This window comes from Tauraco erythrolophus, chromosome 3 (genome assembly GCF_009769465.1).
Source record: "Tauraco erythrolophus isolate bTauEry1 chromosome 3, bTauEry1.pri, whole genome shotgun sequence".
Classification (NCBI taxonomy): domain Eukaryota; kingdom Metazoa; phylum Chordata; class Aves; order Musophagiformes; family Musophagidae; genus Tauraco; species Tauraco erythrolophus.
Genome location: NC_141467.1, coordinates 53,793,050 through 53,811,436, shown reverse-complemented (window position 1 = coordinate 53,811,436; position 18,387 = coordinate 53,793,050). Strand labels below are relative to the sequence as shown.

The window sequence follows — 18,387 nt, the reverse complement described above, 5'->3', positions numbered from 1 at the left end:
TCTTTCATACTTGAAGATGTGATTTGCCTCTCTGTAGTACAGTGTCTGCACAATAAATACCTATTTCAACCCTAAACAGTTTGCTGAGAGCTGTACCAGGCAGCCTGGTAACATAGATGTCGAGTCTTTACCCTGTATGGTTTTGCTGTTTCTCCAATGAAGTGCTCTGAGGGTTCTGCAGGATTCTTTCTGCTTTAATTGAGTTTACATAAGGCCTTCTAGCTGGAATTTTTCTCTAAGGTTACTAAATGCAAGCAAAACCCATAAATATTGGACCAGACATTAAACCTTCTTAAAAGCCAAAGAGACTGGAGGTAAACAGCTATAGAGAAGAAAGCTCCTGCTTTTGAGGACAGATGGGAACTGTATTTTATGGGGGAATTGTAGAGTACTTCTGAAGTTGTCTGGTCTCTGTAGCTCAGTGTTCACCAAATTAGTGTCCACAGTTAATGTATTTCTAGTCATTTAAAATAAAAGCATCTGAATTTGTACTAGACTATTTAACTTTTGATTTAAATAATTTCTAGTTATATCAAGAGTTAAGAATTTTGTGTGATTACTTTTTAAGTATCAGAAGAGCTATTGCTATGTGCACGTTAAGTATTTTAGGGTTAAATTTTCTGTTTAAGATGATGCTAAAGAATATTTGTACAGTGAAATATTTTTATATAGTGATATATGCAGTTTGAAACAACTGAAGATTCCAGTTTCCTCTTTAAACAAAGTGTTTAAGTATTACATTATGCACTATTACAACATTTTGTTCAAATATTAAGTCAGAGTTTCTCTGATTTTTTGAAGACGCTGATGTAAATTGAGATTTAGAAACTGGTTGTCATTCTAAATTTAGAATTCTTTACTGCTGGTGTCACGACTGTTACTCCAAAAGTGAGAGCACAAATTAAATTTGTAATTAGCTTAGCTATTTAGACATGATTGTGAATGTTTTTCATGTGGAAATCCTCCTTACTCTCAAATATTACACTTGCTGAGAATTGATAGAGGTTCTTTTTTTTTTTTAATTTAAGATATATTTAAGATCTATGCCATTATACCCTGCATCTTGTAGAAGAAGAGTCGTAACCCAGTTATATAAATCTCGCCTCTTTCAAATCTCAAAAATGTATTCTTTTACGATCTTATTTCCCAGTCTGACACCTCAGTAAGTACTCTGCAGGTGCCATCAGCACCTATCAGCAGAGTAGTGTTCTCTGAGACTGGGACAGGTGCTGTGATATTAGCAATGTGATATTAACAGGGCAGGTGCCTCCTGGGATGGGATATTTTGCTTTGCAGAAAATGGTATTTGAGAACTGAAAACAGAGATGATTGATTAAATCCTGAGTGAGGGCTTCTTTTAGAAAGATCAGAAGGCTTTTGGGTTTGTATTCCATGTAGCTTTTAATTATTATGAGAGAATTCCAAGAAAATTCTGGTTTTGGTAGTGTACTTTAAATATCTATTGCTATTTATGTTGATTAGCAACACTGTGTTTTAGTGTGCTTAACAGTATTTTCTGTCCTTTATATTCTATTGATGATTGAGTTGGTATTCCACCTCAGTTTTTATAAAAATAAATGTTCCATAAACAAATCCTTCAACCTGCTATTGATGGTAAGAAAAATCTGATAATACAAAGTAGGGCAGAGAAGAGATGATAGATCAAAGTTCCAGGTGTACAATTCCACCTTGACTACTGTTTTAAGTGTATGCTTTCAAATAACTTTTGGGTTTTGTAGGATTTTGTTTGCTGAAAGTTGTCAGTTTAAATCTAATGTGTTGTTTTTCATTGTCTCTTTTTTTTTTTGGTTACAACTGCAGGTCATTTTCAGTCATTTCCCAGTTCAGATTTTCAGAGTTGAACAAAATAGCTTATAATTTTTTTTCATGCTCTGATAAATTTTAAATGCTCATAGAGGCTATAAATTGTAATCTGTGCATTTGGGGAAGTGAGCCAAAAATTAGTGTTTCTTAAGTGAAGCCATGTCTAACATCTTTCTTCTAATTCTTTAATTTACTTTTTACTGACAGTAAAATATTGAATGTTTTTTACTTCATAATCGGAATAAAATCGTCAGTGATTTTAATTTCCATTCCTTTCTGTCATTCATCAAGCAGAAGGAGGGAAGTAGCCTTTCCTTTGGTTCTGTTGACCTAACTGCATTTGGATGTTCGTTTCATTCTTCATATCTAGACTGAATGGGTAGGGTTCATGTTGGGTAACTTTTCCTTTCATGAAGGGTGAGGGGTTTCTTTTTTCTTTTTTATTTTCTTAGTATTGGGCTTTTGAATATTGTTTTGTCATTTTGTATTTTAAAAGGTCTTTAGTATGCATAGTGCATATTACTAAGGATGGTCAAGTTCCTTAACTTCTGTAAAGAACAAAAAAGGTTAAATGATCTAAGTGTTGTGAATGTGAGTGTTTTGTTTTGTTTTTAAATTGAATATAATTCAAAAGAAGCTTTATCACCTGTAAAAGCCTGGATCAACTATAATAGAAATAAGGAAGTTTCCCTTCTAAACCAATTTTTTTTCTGGTTTTCTTCTGGCTCTGACCAGAAGAAAAATGCTCTGGAGGAATTTCACTGAGGAATAATTATATCTGCAAGAGGCATTTCTTTTTAATTACTATCAGATAGTGATTAACTTATGACCCTGACACGAAGGCTTATAACACACTTTTAAAATACCCTATGTAACTGCTTTTATTGCATATGTGTATGTGTAATTATCTCTGAATCTTAGTTAAACTTTCTTCTAGTGTCTCATGTTGATGAATTCCTCAGGTTTATGTGATTTATGCAGTTTCTTGTATGTTTAATGTTATTCCTCAGTTTATTGACTATTCTCCTGGAGCTTTCTTTGTTGTTAAAGCGTAAATTGGATGATCTACTTTTTGTATGTATCATAAATTAAACTGTACTTCTGTCATACCGTCCTATGCTCATTTCCTTTCGATGTAAAACAAAAAATAAAAATATCTATCGTTTTTGACTTGTTTCAGGTGATAGCATTCAAAGTCTTCAGTGATTGGTTGCCTGACTGTTGAATCTTTCTGCTTTTACAGTATCTTTTTCTAATTGCATTCCTCAAACTGAACATGTATCATGATCACAAAGGCCATGGCATTTTTTTTCTTGCATATTGTACCTCACTTGGTATATCAAGTACTGTAGACAGTCAAAAAGTGAACATAGGTATTTTTGAATATTTTTTATGGATCATTTTAAAATTATTTTTTCCCAACAATCTGTGTAGTGGTCAGTTCTTTTTTTTTCGGATTAGTTGCAATGGGAGTTTCCTCTTTCTGAAGAAAGCAATTCAAAATTCAGTGCAATTGCTGTGTATTTATCCATGTTGAATTTCACCTGGCACCATTCTTCTTATTCTTCCACAGTTTCCAGTAATTACTGTTGCAATATTTTCAAATGTTGACATTTAATAACAAATATTTTCAGGGGACCTCTATATATTCCTTTATTCTTTGGACTTTGTATAAGGTTATTGCTTATTTCTTCCCTTTGGGCAGTTTCTGATCAGTGAAAGCTTGTACCCCTGGACAACGTATTTTTTCAAAAGGCTTTATAAAAAAGCTTGTATTAAGAAGTTTTTGTTAAATACATAGCTAAATGGGTTTTAATTATATTTTTGAAAATTTCTGATAGATTAGAAAGATGTGACTTCCCTATATTGACACTGTAGTAACTCATCTTTATTTTTATTATCCTTGGAATTTTATAATACTCTTATTATTTTCATCAATTTCCTTGTAGCTTGGGGAACAGGCTCACAGTTTTATGCTTCCTAGAATTGGTCCTACTACTTTTTTTATAAAAAAGAGGTACGGTGTTCGCTATGTTCTGGTCATCTTACGGGGTAGCTTATTTTAATGAAAGATTAAATTTGTTAACAGCTTGGACGTTTTTCTTGCATTATTCTCAAGAATCTGAAACGGGTTCACACAGGTCTTTGGGCTATTTCCATATCCAGAAGCTCATCTTGCGAAATTATTTTCTGCTAGTACCTTTTTGGGTGTCTTTAATTACTCCCTCAGTTCTCTCAATTCCCCATGGTTTGTGAAGTCTCTTGCAGGTTTTTCTATCAAATGGGATTTTTTAAAATCCTTAATACTTTTTTCCCTGTCCTTGAATGTTTGTGATCTCAACGCTGTTTTTTGATCACTGCAGTGTTTGTCTTAATTGTAAACAATAGTTGTTTTGAAAGCGTACAGAATAAATTTCAGAGTTGAAATATATAGTTTTTGTTTCAAATAACCCTTAGAAGTTTTTTTTGTCCATCTTTCCATGCATAGGAGCATGCCCATGTTTGTGCAATAACACCTGCGGGATAGGTAAAACCTCGGTATGATTTGATATTTTTAGCACTTTATAGTATTTTTTATTATCAGCATGTTGTGCGAACATTTGATTTACTAGTGATTTATACTTGGAATCTATTGGAATTCCAACAAATACTTTCTAAATAAAAATAATCTTTTTGTTTTCTTTTTTTTTGTTTTGTTTCTCTGTATATTGCTTTTGGCTAATTTGTTAGGTGCAAAAGTAGGATGATAGTTAGCTTTTGAAGGTGAAGGGAAGGCAGACTTAGCTGAAGCAGCCTTTCTTTGGCAAGACAATCAAGAAAAATTGAGCATCATTCTACTCACACCATTCAGAAAGTAGAGCTGCCTTTCACTCTTAACTTTTCCCCGTTCTACCACTTCTGCTATAGAATGAGGAATAAATTTGCTTATAAAAGGTCATTCTCATCATGAGGAAACGAAAAAAGAAATTTAGTCAGAGAAGTCATCTACTTGCTTGTTATTCTTCATCTCCTTCCTTCCTTCTTCCTGCTGGAAAAAGCGCCTTTCACTAATTTTTTTTTTAGGAATTTTTAAAAATATTGCAGGAAGAATTATACTTGCTTGAGGTATTTGAAGAAATGTGAAGAAAATAAGTTAATACTGTTCCCACCCTCCTCCTGGCAAGTGAATATGTATGTCTCTGTATTACCCTGATTTGCCACCTCCAAGGCCAAAAAGAGGTCCTGACTTACACTGCTTTGGAAAGGGTTACTCTTTCTACTGTACTACATCTTGTCGTTATGAACCTCCTGATCAGTAGAGATAGGTGTAAGGGTGGCTGGGATAGACAGGAACTTAGGGATCACCCCCTTGGTTCTCTCTTTGAAGAGAAGCGTTGAAAAATACACATGTGCTTGTCTCATGGGAATGGTTTTGCATTAATAGTTAATGGCCTTTCAGAGAGGGTCCTCAAAAGCCAGGGACCCAGGCGCTGACTCTCACAGAGGCGGTTTTTATTCCCCTGAGAGCACTTGGCTGAGGTGCGTGAGGAGGATTGTACGGTCTCGGAGGTGTTTTTAATAGGAAAGCGAAGCTGGCTACTAGCAGTTCCTGCGTCTCCTTACACCGCCGTGAGTAGAACCTGATAGTAAATCCCCCCTTGTATTTACTGTTTTTTCTTGTTCTCCCTCTTTGAACTCTCAAGGTTATTCAGTTATTTTCCTCACAATTTCATTAGGAAATTTGCCAAAAACATCCTTTCCAGGCAGCTGTCTCTGGACCTTTGGAGGCCAGCGCTAATGTGCTGCCAGTCTGCGGGGGGTGTTTGGCACGAAATTACGAACTTGGGGGAGAGAGGGGAGAAGGGAGCGCCAACGCTTTACCACACCCAGCTGCAAATTTCTGCTAGTCTATGAGCATCCAGAGGCTTTCATCTCACCTTGTACCTGTTCTGTCCCAGCGCAAGGTCTGTCAACGGCAACAAATTGTTGATGTGAGAGAATTACTGTGGAAGAGTTATTTTTCTGTTCAACAAATGTTGCTTTGAAGGAAAGCGCGTGTGTGTGTGGGAGGGAGCGACTCCAGCAATCTTAAACTGTTCAGATATGTTTTTTTTAATGAGGCATTGATTTGGGGGTGTTTTTTTTAATGTTAAAGCAGTGTTTGAAGGTGCCGTGGTGTTGTCTGCATGTCATACTTCGTGTAAAATCAATTGAAATATTAAAACATTTTACCAAAATTAATACTGGGAGGAGTTCAATGTATCAGAAAGAGCAAGAAATGTGTTTCAGTGCTTTCTTTCATACCCTGCTGAACAATATAGGCAACTGCTGTACCACATGTACATATAATATATTTGTCAGACTAACTGCTTCTCGTGTTTGACTAAACTGTCTCCTTTCAGCCACCCACACAGAATATGCCTATGGGTCCGGGAGGGATGAGTCAGAGCGGCCCTCCCCCACCTCCGCGCTCGCACAACATGTCTTCAGATGGTATGGTAGGTGGGGGCCCTCCTGCACCACACATGCAGAACCAGATGAACGGCCAGATGCCTGGTAAGTTTTTCTCCTCTAAGACATTAACACCAGTGTTGCCTGGCAACTGAAACGACATGAGGGCTCAAGGGATACTAGATTGTTGATGACAAAACTGCTTTGAATGCCCCTGAGTACAAGCTCTCTTAGAGTTTGTTAGCTACAGAGCTACGTGACCTGTATTCAGTGTTTATCAGGCTGCCCTTGGGCTTTGATGTAGCTGACACACAGCATTCCTCTGATGAACAGAACTGGCTAAATTTAGTCTGTTTGAAACCGTGCAGTACAGCTGGCTTTAGAAGGCTTATTGGGGAAAGGTATTGGCCTGTGGCTGAGTGAACACAAATCCTTCCATAAAAAGATAATGTGAAATCATCGTAGCTAAATAATTAGATAATAATAAAATAGATATGTCTTTAAGAGAGTGCTTTGAATGTGGGTAAATGTTTAAAAAAAAAAAATCGCTTTTATACAGAAAGTCATCCAGCTTCCACTAATCCTCTGTGTTCTTTATTATTGAAGATGTGTTGGATCATAAGGGATTTGTAAAGAAAGGGCCTCCAGATTATTGTTCTAGGTGTAAATTTTAAGTCCGTTTTTATGCCATCCTGTTTTGTAATAAAAATAAAAGTGCTTGGGAAGTCAGAAACAAAGCAGTGAAACAAGATGATAAAATTCCACATGGTACCTACCAGTACTGATTTTAGGGTAACTATTCCCTTTAGCAGTCAGATCAGAGTGGAGTAGGCCCTGGAAAAGCTTGCTTCTTTATATAGAGGCTGTTTTCCAGAATTTCTACTCATAAAGTCATACTGCCTATTTCATGTGAATTGGCTTTCAGCTTAAAATTGCATTCCCAGGATTGCTTTTGTTCAGGACCTCTTCACGTTTTTTTTTTTTGTCTGGAGGAACTTTTCATACAATAGCTCTTCAAGGTATTGATTCTTCCAAGAAAGGAAACTGCTGTCAAAAGATCTTTGAAAATTCATCTCTCAGTGGTCTCAGGGATAAGCTCCATAACAGCAAACACAGTAAATAACTATGCAAAACTTAATATGAAGTAAAAAATACAATTGCTGTGTCTCTAATTTCTGTGCAAATCTTGATAAAATGGACCTGATAGTGTTAGTGACAGCTTTTCTGAGAAGAGTAGCTGAATAGCCTCCAGAGACTGTGTGTAAGAAGTGTAATAAAAGATCTAGAGAAGTTGTTAGTTTCATCATTCGTGTTGGTCATGGTCTGCATTTGGAAGTGCAAAGAGCAATATATGCTGCTCCCTAAGTAGGGCAGAGATATTCTGGTTGTGGAGTCCTCTATCCATCTAAGATCCATCACCTCCCATGGAGAATAGCATTGCCTCTCACAAATCAGTCTCTTTGACCCTCTAGTGTAATCATATTATTGTTATTATAATGATCTTTTGCAAGGAGAAGGATTACTAAGTCACAATGTGAGCGTAATGACTTCACTGCAGAGCCACAGGGGAGAAAAGTCACTCCTTAAACATACATATTTTGTAATTAGATAGAATAAGAAAAGAGCTCTTACGAAAATACGTGAAAGGTAAATAGGTTTGTTTTGGTATTAACCTAGACAGATACTTAAATACAGTTTCCAACTAAGCTTTAATTTAGCCTTTCTTCCACCATACTCCCTTTTTTGAATGTCTGTTCCTTCCCTTCTCTGTTTAGAGTTGTCTCTGAGGATGTGAAGATAAACAGCTTAGGATGAGGGCATCTCTAATATCAAAAAGGCACACTAAAATAATTTCATAGTTAGGCATTAGAGAAGGGAAAACAGAATCATCTTGTTAAGTGGATAGCTGAATGATTATTTAAGTGTTTGCTAGTTTGCCTGTATGTGAGCCTTTGTGCATTTCATAGACATGTATTTGTGATAATTTCTGCAGTGTATGCATTTGCTTTCTGTTTACAGGGCGCTTACTCTAAAGTTATGTAGATGCTTTGTAATAGAAGCCAGATACAAAACCTTAAACATCTGAAGAAATAATCTGTCCAAAAGGAATAAAGTCACTAAGGTGCAAACCAAGAGACACAGGGTTGACACGCACGAGTTGGCCAGCCCGAAAGAAATAAAATGCAGGTTCTTAAAAATGTCAGCTAAGGATTTCTGGAAGGCCTTATCTGAGTAGGGGTATCCACAGGACTGAGTGTAGGTGGAACGGTAAATGGGAGGATAAAAAGAACTGCCAGTGATGGTCAGGGCATGAGTTGATTTAAAGTTCTCCTGTAGGCCTGTCACGTTACCTAAATGGCAAAGAATGATTTTTCTCATATTTGTGTTCTGGTTAATAAAGGACCTGAAGTGCTGCTGAGGCCCTTAATTGCATCCATTGATAAATGAGTGTTGTATCCTCTTACCAGGGAAGACAGTCATGATGAACCTTTTTCATACTATGGTGGAACTGAATGTTATCTGTATCTGTGACAGATTATGGCTTTTACCTGTCCTGGTTTTGACTGGGACAGAGTTAGTTTTTCTTTTTAGCAGCTAGAGGAGCTCTGTGTTTTGGATTTAGTCTGGGATTTGTTATGAGAAGAATGTTGACAGCACACTGATGTTTATAGTTGGTACTGAGACAGTGAGGACCTTTCAGCTTCCCATGTTTTGCCGGTGTGCAGGAGCACAACAGGCTAGGAGAAGCACAGCTGGGACAAAGCACACACCCCCTTTATGGTCTGAAATTAGATTTAGGGTTGAGGGCCAAATTGGCCAGTGCAGTATTCCATATCATGCAACGTCATGCCTAGTATATAGGTAATGGTTGACCAGGAAGTTTGATATTATCTTCTGAGGACTCTCTCTCAGAATCTTGGTCTGTTGGAGTTCTATCTCTTGGGGGGTTTTTTTGGGCCTCTCACTCATCCAGGATTGTGGTGTCAGGACTTACCTGTTTCAGAGTCATTTGCCAGGACGGGCCAGGCATTGGTCACTGAGTGGTGAGCGATTATATGGTGCATCACTTGTTTATATATATTTAAAATATATACATATTTGTATAATATTAATATTTTATCGTTATTACTTTTAAGTTTATATTATTATTAAATTTTTCTTATATCAATCCACAAGTGTCTTTCCCTTTTCCCCTTTAATTCTCTTCCCCATTCCCCTGAAAAAATTACTGTCTGAAGAGTTACATTGCTTGAGAGTTTGTGTGATGCAAAGTAAAGGTGGTTTGGATTTGAAAGGAGATTATCAACTGGGCTGTGCTGGTGGCATGTGATCTTCTACCAAGATTTCTTGAGCTTGTTTTATCATATATATAAAGTTGAAAGGTAAGACTAGCAGTAGGGTTCTCTGATCTTTGTCCTGGCACTGGTAAGCCACCTTCCTGAATAACAGGTGCTTGTGTATTACCAACAAATTCCTCAAAGTCGTCTTACCTTCCTTCAGATGTAGTCTCAAATGTACTTAAGCTGGCTTACAGCTTTTTGGAGCTAAGATACTGTTCATAAGTGGTTAAGAGGAAAAAGAACTTCTCTTTATGGTCAAGATAGATACTTATTCCACTAACTTTGTTATAACACAGAATCTAATTAGTATAGCATTTAAAACAGTTATTTTAGTAGCAAATACGCACTTCGTGTCTCATTCATTCATATTTCATTGATACTGCATTCTCCGTATCTCCCTTATTTGTATGAAAAAAAAAAAAAAATCACTTGTTGTGATCTTACTTGCAGGAGAACTCCATGCAGTATTTTGGCAAGCTATTAAAAAAAATATTTGTAAAGTGTGTTCTTCCTATTTTTAATTTGCAGTATTTTTTGATACTATGGTCTTAGCACTTCCTCTGTCCTTGTCTTCTAGTTTCTGACTAACAAACTACCTGATTTTGATCTCAGAACATATGCATGCCTGACATTCATGTGCCACTTTTTCTTACAAGTGCTTTCTTCTGTTTTGGTACTACCGGAGATGTGAAGTGTAAATCAGCCTTATAGAGAAGGTATTTTGTTGGTTTTTTTTCTCAGCTTCTTCTCTCTTGTGATGGATTTTGCCTTCCCCATTTTGCTTCTTACATTACCAGTTTTTGAAAACTTGCACAGTGTGCTTGGCTCGCTCTTTGAAATCTCTTCTTGACAATTTCTTCCTTTAAACAAAAGGAACAAAAACACTCCCAGGCCCTGACTTTCTGGCACTAACCCTGTGTATTCCTTCCTTTTCTTAGGAAAGAAATTAAGAAAGTAGTCTTCTAGCAGTCCTGCAATAATTGCTTGGCGCTACAATCTGGAGCCTTTCTTCACCTTAGCTTTACTTTAACACATTGATCATTGATCTCATGGTTAGAGATGAGCTCCTTTGTTCAGAATTAAACTGTCTCCACGTTCTCACTATTACAGGGTTCGGCAGTGTTGAAGAGGGAACAGTATAGGCATCTATAATTCTGTCATGGTCATAATTTTATTCACTGAGTTCTTCTATCTGTATTTGGGGTGGATCTGCCTTTGTATAATTCAGCAATCTCTGCTCACCTTGTTTTGCAGGAATAGTGAACTGCTTTTTGGCTTTCCTTGATTCAAATAAGCTTATGTGTTAATTTCAGTAAGGTGTCTTGAAATGGGCAAGAGGGTAAACATTCTTAAATGTATTCTCTGTTTCTTTGTTGGCTTTCAGTAGCTGTGTTCCTTGATCATTGTTATCTTTTTCGTCTGCATCTTCTTGTTAGCAGGTTAGATGATATTGCCTTTGTGACCTTGTGTACAACTCTCTGTCCTTAGTTTAGCCTTCATTCTGTCTTAGATTAGTGCAATTATTTCTTTAGCTGAGACAGGACTTGGAAACTGTTTACATCTGAGGGCAGCTACTTTTATTTTTTCCTGCTCCTCATGAAGAGATATGTAACCAAATCACTATCTTCCTACAGCTCTATTGGCATGGTTTCTTTTAGATTCCTCTTCTAAGTTTTCTGTACTTATTAGATTTTTGTAGCTTAACAAAAAAACTATGGCATGTTTAGTAACAGTGACATCTCCTTGCTGAACTCTGTATATATCCACACTTGCTTTGTTTACAGTTGACCTATTCTGTCACTGTGCTCTGGTTGTACATATCTTCATAAACCCTAAATGTGGTGCTTGTCACGCGCGTAATCCTCACATTTCATTTACTTTTTTCACTTGTCATATTTATAGTCAGTCACTTCCTAACTTTACTCCTAGTAGCTGCTCATTTGTCTCAGCTAAGGTAATGAGTAAACTGATCAGATGGTATTGTAGTGTTTATACTTTTAAAAACATGTATTAATAGTAGATGTAATTCTGAGAACAATCCAATTCCAACCTGTGTTGTCAGGAAGAGGGGAAATAAAAGGTGAAGAGATGTAGTTGGCCTCATGGGTATATGAACAGGTTGCTTTTCCTTTGAATCTTTGCAAGCATGAGAGGTGAGCTGGTAATTTGATGGCTGCCCTTCCAGTTATCATCTCCCACCCTAGTAATCTGTACTAGTTGCAGGATATTTGCTGTAGATTATATGTTCAAACGATATTAAATGTGCCTTCAGCCATTTTTATTATGTATTTGTACTATGTCAATGTTAATACTACTTTTTAAAAAAAAAAAAAAAAAAAAAAAGACCAAACCTGTTACTTTTGGGAAAAGTGTCTAATATGGTTTGTTTGAATAAACAGAAAGGTAACAGCTATTGTAACAATTAGATGTGTAGCTGTGGTAGAGCTACCAAGCTGGTTGTTAAACTGACATTGTGCAATTCAGGTTGAAATTCAGGGTGTGTGCTGCAAGTATTAAAAAGACTAGTTTTGCATATGATGTGAATATAAGATGAGCTCTGTGATATTTTACACGTTTGTTTTAGTAGCTTCTGCTGCTCAACAAAAGAAAATATATTACATAGTAGAGCTGAACTTTGTTAACTTTTTTTTTAAGTTGGGACATCATAAGCAAACTATTTCAGCTTTGTTTTAATGTAATTGTATTTAATAACTTTTATTTAGTTTTGAGATTTAGTATGATTGTATTTGCTTGTTCTATGATGCTTAATGTAGAACCTTTTCCCTGTTTTTCTTTCTGAAGGACCTAACCATATGCCTATGCAAGGACCTGGACCTAACCAACTCAATATGACGAACAGTTCCATGAACATGCCTTCAAGTAGCCATGGGTCAATGGGTGGCTATAATCACTCCGTGCCATCCTCACAGAGTATGCCAGTGCAGAATCAGATGACTATGAGCCAGGGGCAGCCAATGGGCAGCTATGGTCCCAGACCAAACATGAACATGCAACCAAACCAAGGTGAGTGAGGTGCTTGTTAGCTTCTGTTAAAAGGAAATATCTCAGATATGCACTTTTTTAAAGGTCTTTTCTTGTAGATTTACTTCTGTAAATGCAGTTGTACCCATGTTTGGAGGACTCTGTATCTCCTTTTCCCCATGTGTCAGTGAAGACATTGAACTGGTTTTGGGTGTTGTGTGAGAATCTGGGAATGGATCTGCTGTCATCAGTTAAATTTGAACTAATGTTTATCTTTCTCAGACTTTACACTTCTGTCTAAGTGTTACGATTGCTCTGGTTGATAAAGTAGATTGCTATTCTTCAGTCAGTTGGATAAATTGAAAAACTAAAGCCAAGTAGCCCTCAAGATTTTTGTACCAAATTAGTCTTTGTTCTCTGCATACTGTTTTAGAATGGAATGTCTATTAATCTTAAAGAAATAAAATTCAGTTCCAGGAACAAATCCGCTACTCCCTACTGTTTTCAGGAGATGTCCTTGTGTATGTAGTAAAATTAAAAACTAATTTTGCATCTAGGATATTTGCGTAGCATAAACAGATGATGTATCCTGGTGACAGTATGGTCCTTGTTGAAGTGCAAGGACATTGCAGAATTAAAATATTGCATTAGAGTCGCAACAGACCAAATTATTAAATTGTATGTATAGTATACCGTTTATTCTTACAAATGTGCTTTACCAAGTCAGCAAACAGTATTTTCAGTTTACCGGTTAAGTCTATTACTACATTGGGTCTGGACATACCACCGGAAGACATATTGCAGATTTTTTTTTTAAAAAATGATTCTGCCACATTAAACAAGTGTGTTTTTTTCTGTAATATGTATGAACTTTTATGGATATATTACCTGAAGGATATGACTTGAGTTGGTTTTCATCTCTTCTGATGCTGTAGGAAAACATCTCTTTCTCTTTCACTAAGACTTTGTTGCTGGTCATTGTATAAAAAAAATAATCCTCCAGTGATGTAGTTTCTTCTTATTGCAGTATACTCTTGTAGGAGACCAAAGCTCCACTTCGTTAGGTAGATACCATTTGTTCCTGAGGTGTACAAACAGACCAGTACTGATCAGTTTATTAGATCACAGAAAGGTTCTAATCAAAAGACTGAGAGACCAAAAATAAGTCAAGACGAAACAGCTGTTTCTGTAGTTTTCTTACCAGTAGTGAAAGTGGGAACTCTTAAGTCCTTCATCATCCATGTTGTTAATGGCATTTTTCTTAAAATTTAGCAGCAGGGAAAACAAAAGATAGGCGCATAGCAGAGCAGACTGTCACAAGTGGGGATATTTTTGACTGTCTCCTGAACTGGCAAATTGTCTCTGTATTCTGGGTAATACAAAATGGAGTAATTTTGTAAATGCTGTAAGATGCTTTAGAAAAGTCCTGTGCATGCTCAGTTGAGATTTCTTAGTTGCAGAGAGTTAGCAATAGGTACGCAGCAGTATGTGTGAGGGAGCCATCCACTAAGTCGGTCTACAGAAAGCAACTTACTTTGTATGACTGGGTTACAGTTTAGGACTGGTGATTATTCCATCTCAAAGTAGTGTTCTTTTCTCTTTCCCATTCCCCTGCTCTATTTTCAGTACTCTGTCAAACTTGAAAATCGCTCATTAGGAATTAGACAGGTACCTAAAATGTTCCTGTTCTGAACAAATAATAGTACTATAGTGGCTTTGGGGAATAAAAAATAAAGTAGTATCTGACCAAATTAAACATTCAAGAACAAGAGCAAAAGCTTTAGTTAGAGCTGGTACTATTGCCAGCACTTAGGGCCCTGGTAAACTTTCATATTGGGAAATTCTAATTTTTGCCAATTTTTGACCTTTTAGGCTGAGAGCCTTCTAATTCCAAATGTCTGCTTCAAGGCTGATTTTTTTTATTTTTTTTTTTTGTGGAAGTTTAACAGAAGTAGAGAACCATTTGTGACAGTGGGGTGAAAAATTATATTCTTTAAAATATTTCAATGTCTCACAAAAGCATTAGTAAATAGAGTGCTTCATATGTAAATGTAGGAGTGAAGGTGCCACTTGCTTTAAAGCAAGGCTCTGAAGCTTGTCTGTGAAAATATTGTCTCAAATTAGTAAAATTTTAAATATCTGTGGAGGAAGAATCTTTTAAGTTTGAAGATGTGCATGTTTGTGTTGTATTGGTAGCTAAGGTTTTTGACCTAAGAATATTCCTGATCGGAATCATAGAATGGTTTGGGTTGGAAGGCACCTTCAAGATATCTAGTTCTAACCCCCCTACCGTGGGCAGGGACGCCTTCCCCTAGATCAGGTTGCTCAAAGCCTCATCCAGCCTGCCCTTGAACACTTCCACAGATGGGTCATCCACAACTTCTCTGGGCAACCTGTTCTAGTGTTTCAGTCTACTACATTTCATTAATCTTAGTTGTTGCATTTGTGTTGAGATTTGGTGACAAACTGGAGGAAATATTTTTGTATCTTCACTCTCTTGTGACTCCAAGACAGCAGGTGAGAGAATGGCAGAGAAATTTGTGAGACCATGAGAGATTTAGATAGGTAGCCAAGATCTAGTCGGGCTGGGCAGAGTGTCTCAGCCAAGCACAGACACTGCAGACTTCCCATCGTAAGTGAAGAAACAAGAATGTGCTGCTAGGAAATGCATTGAGATGCAGTTTAACAAAAAGGGAATAAACAGACTGTGACTTGAAGATTTCTTAATTGGTAGCATGTGCTGTCATTCAGAAACAGAATAAACCAAAATTTTCTGAACCTCACTGCTGTTGTCAGGAAGCATTTGTATACCCCTAAGCAGGTGTTGTTTCTTTTGAAGGGGTGACCCATATTGAGAATGAGAGATCCTACTATACCTGTCCAGTTAATAACAGCACTAGCTAAATATAATGCTAAACATTCTGCAAGATAAGGTCTTAGCATCTCAAGTTGGCTGTTTAAAATATTAGTGTATGTTTTTGACCTTAGTCGTACCCTGCATGGGTCCCCCTCTGTAGAGGAACGAATTTGATGGTAAGATTATAAAACCATCTGATTTCACAGGAGTGTTGTGAAAGTATATTTGTTATGAAGATTTGGACATTTTAGTTATGAGTGCCATAAGAAAACCCATGAGTAAATGAATAATTCTGTCTTCAGTGTTTGACTAGGCATGGTGTCTCACATGAACAATTAGGAGGAAACGAAATATTAAAATAACTTTTCAGTGAATAATATCTACTGTGTACTGAATGAGACCAGTAGCTTTTTTCTGAAAGTGTGCTATCGTGTAATAGGTAAAGACACCATAACATGCAGAAAGGCTTGCTCTAACTTTTGGGTGGTTTTAGCATATCTTGTTATGTGTGTTTTCTAGCAAAACATTTTGCTGTATATACACACTTTGAAGCAGATGGTGTTAGTAAGAAAAAAATGAAAATGTGCTAATTAAGAAATAAAATGCACGGTAACAGAACCCATTGTTGGATTTACTTTGTCTCCACTTTGTACTCATTATTGATTTGCACTAGTTTATAAAATGCTAGCCACAGGAATATCTTAAATGAGAAGCAAAACTTTCATGGTATTGTTTTGATATAGTCAGTCCAGTAAAAGGAAAGACTTATTTTGGTCTTAGGCTGTAGATTACTCTTGATTAAAAAGCTACTGTAGCAGCCTGGGACATTGTCAAGGAATATTGGCTACCTTTTTTAGAAAAGATAGGAAGCAGCAGGAGCTGAGTGTATGTGGAAGAAACTCCCTTCGTATAGGTGCATTTCTTTTGTATGGGAAGCTACATATGCTGAAGGAAATATTTCAAGTCTTGTCAATTTTTGGCTTTTCAGAGGGGTAATGTGAGCATGATTTCCTGGAACCTGAAACTTAAATGAGAGAAATTTTCATCTATATTGAACAGACCTTTGTCAGTCAGAGAATAATGAACAGTAGAATTCAAATACTTTAAAAGTAAAGACCAAGAAACTATAGCTTGGCCATCTCAGACTGTTTCTCAGGTCTTTTTGCTAGGATTCTGTTCCCTTGCCAGAAGCACTTGAAGCAAAGTTGCCAGACTCCCCAATCTGTATTAGTGAACATTATACGTTGCTTGGGGTGAGGGAGGGGAACTAGTTTGCTTGTAGTAGGTGAACTCTACGTGAGAATATCATGTTGACTTGATCATTTGCAGAAAACCAATTGTCAAATCTGGTGCTGAGATTTTTTTAATGATGGTTTCATTTAATGGAAATTTTTTAAGTTGATATAAAGTTTCAGAACTCTTTCAATTACAAGCAAATATGAAAAGATCATGGAGACAGCAGAGATGAGGCAGGTGCAGAATTCCTGTTCTTTTGTTGTCCACAAAGAAAGGAACCCTGGTAAATCGGGCATAGCGTACTTTGCTGATACTCTAGATACGGATGTCCTATTGCTTTATTGATACAAGTGCACATTGTGAAATGCCTGAAGAACAGACCTCTTCTTAGCAACAAAACTAACATATTTTTGAAGACTGAAGAAACAATGGAATCATAGAATGGTTTGGGTTGGAAGATCAAACCCAAAGATCATCTAGTTCCAACCCCCCTGCCATGTGCAGGGACATCTTCCATTAGACCAGGTTACTTAAAACCTGGCCTTGAACACCTGCAGGGATAGGGCACAACTTCTCTGGGCAACCTGTTGCAGTGTTTCACCACCTCATTGTAAAAAAATTTGTTCCTTGTATCTAATGGATACAAGCTTCAGTTTAAACTCTTTCAGTTTAAAGCCATTGCCCCTTGACCTATCACTACACACCCCTGTAAAAAGCCCCTGTCTAGCTTTCTTGTAGACCCCCTTTAGGTTTTGGAAGGCTGCTAGAATCATAGAATGGCATAGGCTGGAAGGGACCTCAGAGATCATCTAATCCAACCTCCCTGTCATGGGCAGGGACGCCTCTCAACTAGATCAGGCTACTAAAGGCTCCGTCCAACCTGGCCTTGAACACCTCCAGGGAGGGGGCATCCACAACCTCTCTGGGCAATCTATTCTAAAGTCTCACCACCCTCGTACTGAAGAATTTATTCCTAAGATCTAATCCAAATCTGTTCTCCTTCAACTTAAACCCATTTTCCCTTGTCCTATCAGTGGACACTCTTGTAAAAAGTCCCTCCCCAGCCTTCCTGTAGGTTCCCTTCAGGTGTTGGAAGGCAGCTATTAGGTCCCCCGAAGTCTTCTCTTTTCAAGGCTGAACAATCCCAGCTCCCGCAACCTGTCCTTGTAGCAGAGGTGCTCCAGCCCCTGGATCATCTTTGTGGCCCTCCTCTGAACACGCTCCAACAGAACTATGTCTCTCTTATGGTGGGGACACCAGAACTGGACGCAGTATTCGAGGTGGGGTCTCACAAGAGCAGAGTAAAGGGGGAGAATCACCTCTCTTGACTACTGACCACGCTTCTCTTGATACATCCCAGGATGCGGTTGGCCTTCTGGGCCGCATGAGCTCATTGCTGGCTCATGTTGAGCTTCTCATCTATAAACACCCCCAAATCCTTCTCTTCAGGGCTACTCTCAACCCACTCTGTGCCCAGTTTGTATTTGTGCCTAGGATTGGCCTGACCCAGGTGAAGGACCTTGCATTTTGACTTGTTGAAGCTCATGCAGTTTGCACTGGCCCATTTCTCAAGCCTATTAAGGTCCCTCTGGATGGCATCTCTTCCCTCAAGTGAGTCCACGGCACCACACAACTTGGTGTCATCGGCAAACTTACTGAGGGTGCGCTCAATGCCGTCATCCATGTCGCTGACAAAGATGTTGAACAGCGCTGGAC

The 18,387-nt window shown here is 37.6% G+C and overlaps 1 protein-coding gene across 6 annotated transcripts in view; it reads left to right on the top strand.

Moving 5' to 3' along the window:
• The window catches only part of SS18 (SS18 subunit of BAF chromatin remodeling complex), a 42,716-nt gene that overhangs the window by 10,696 nt on the left and 13,633 nt on the right, over positions 1-18,387 (top strand). For all 6 annotated transcript variants that reach the window (XM_086608632.1, XM_086608630.1, XM_086608627.1 and 3 more), the window contains exons 4-5: positions 6,207-6,360; positions 12,399-12,620. In XM_086608632.1, the coding sequence (XP_086464758.1) occupies positions 6,207-6,360; positions 12,399-12,620 (376 nt within the window). The remainder of the gene's footprint in view (positions 1-6,206; positions 6,361-12,398; positions 12,621-18,387) is intronic.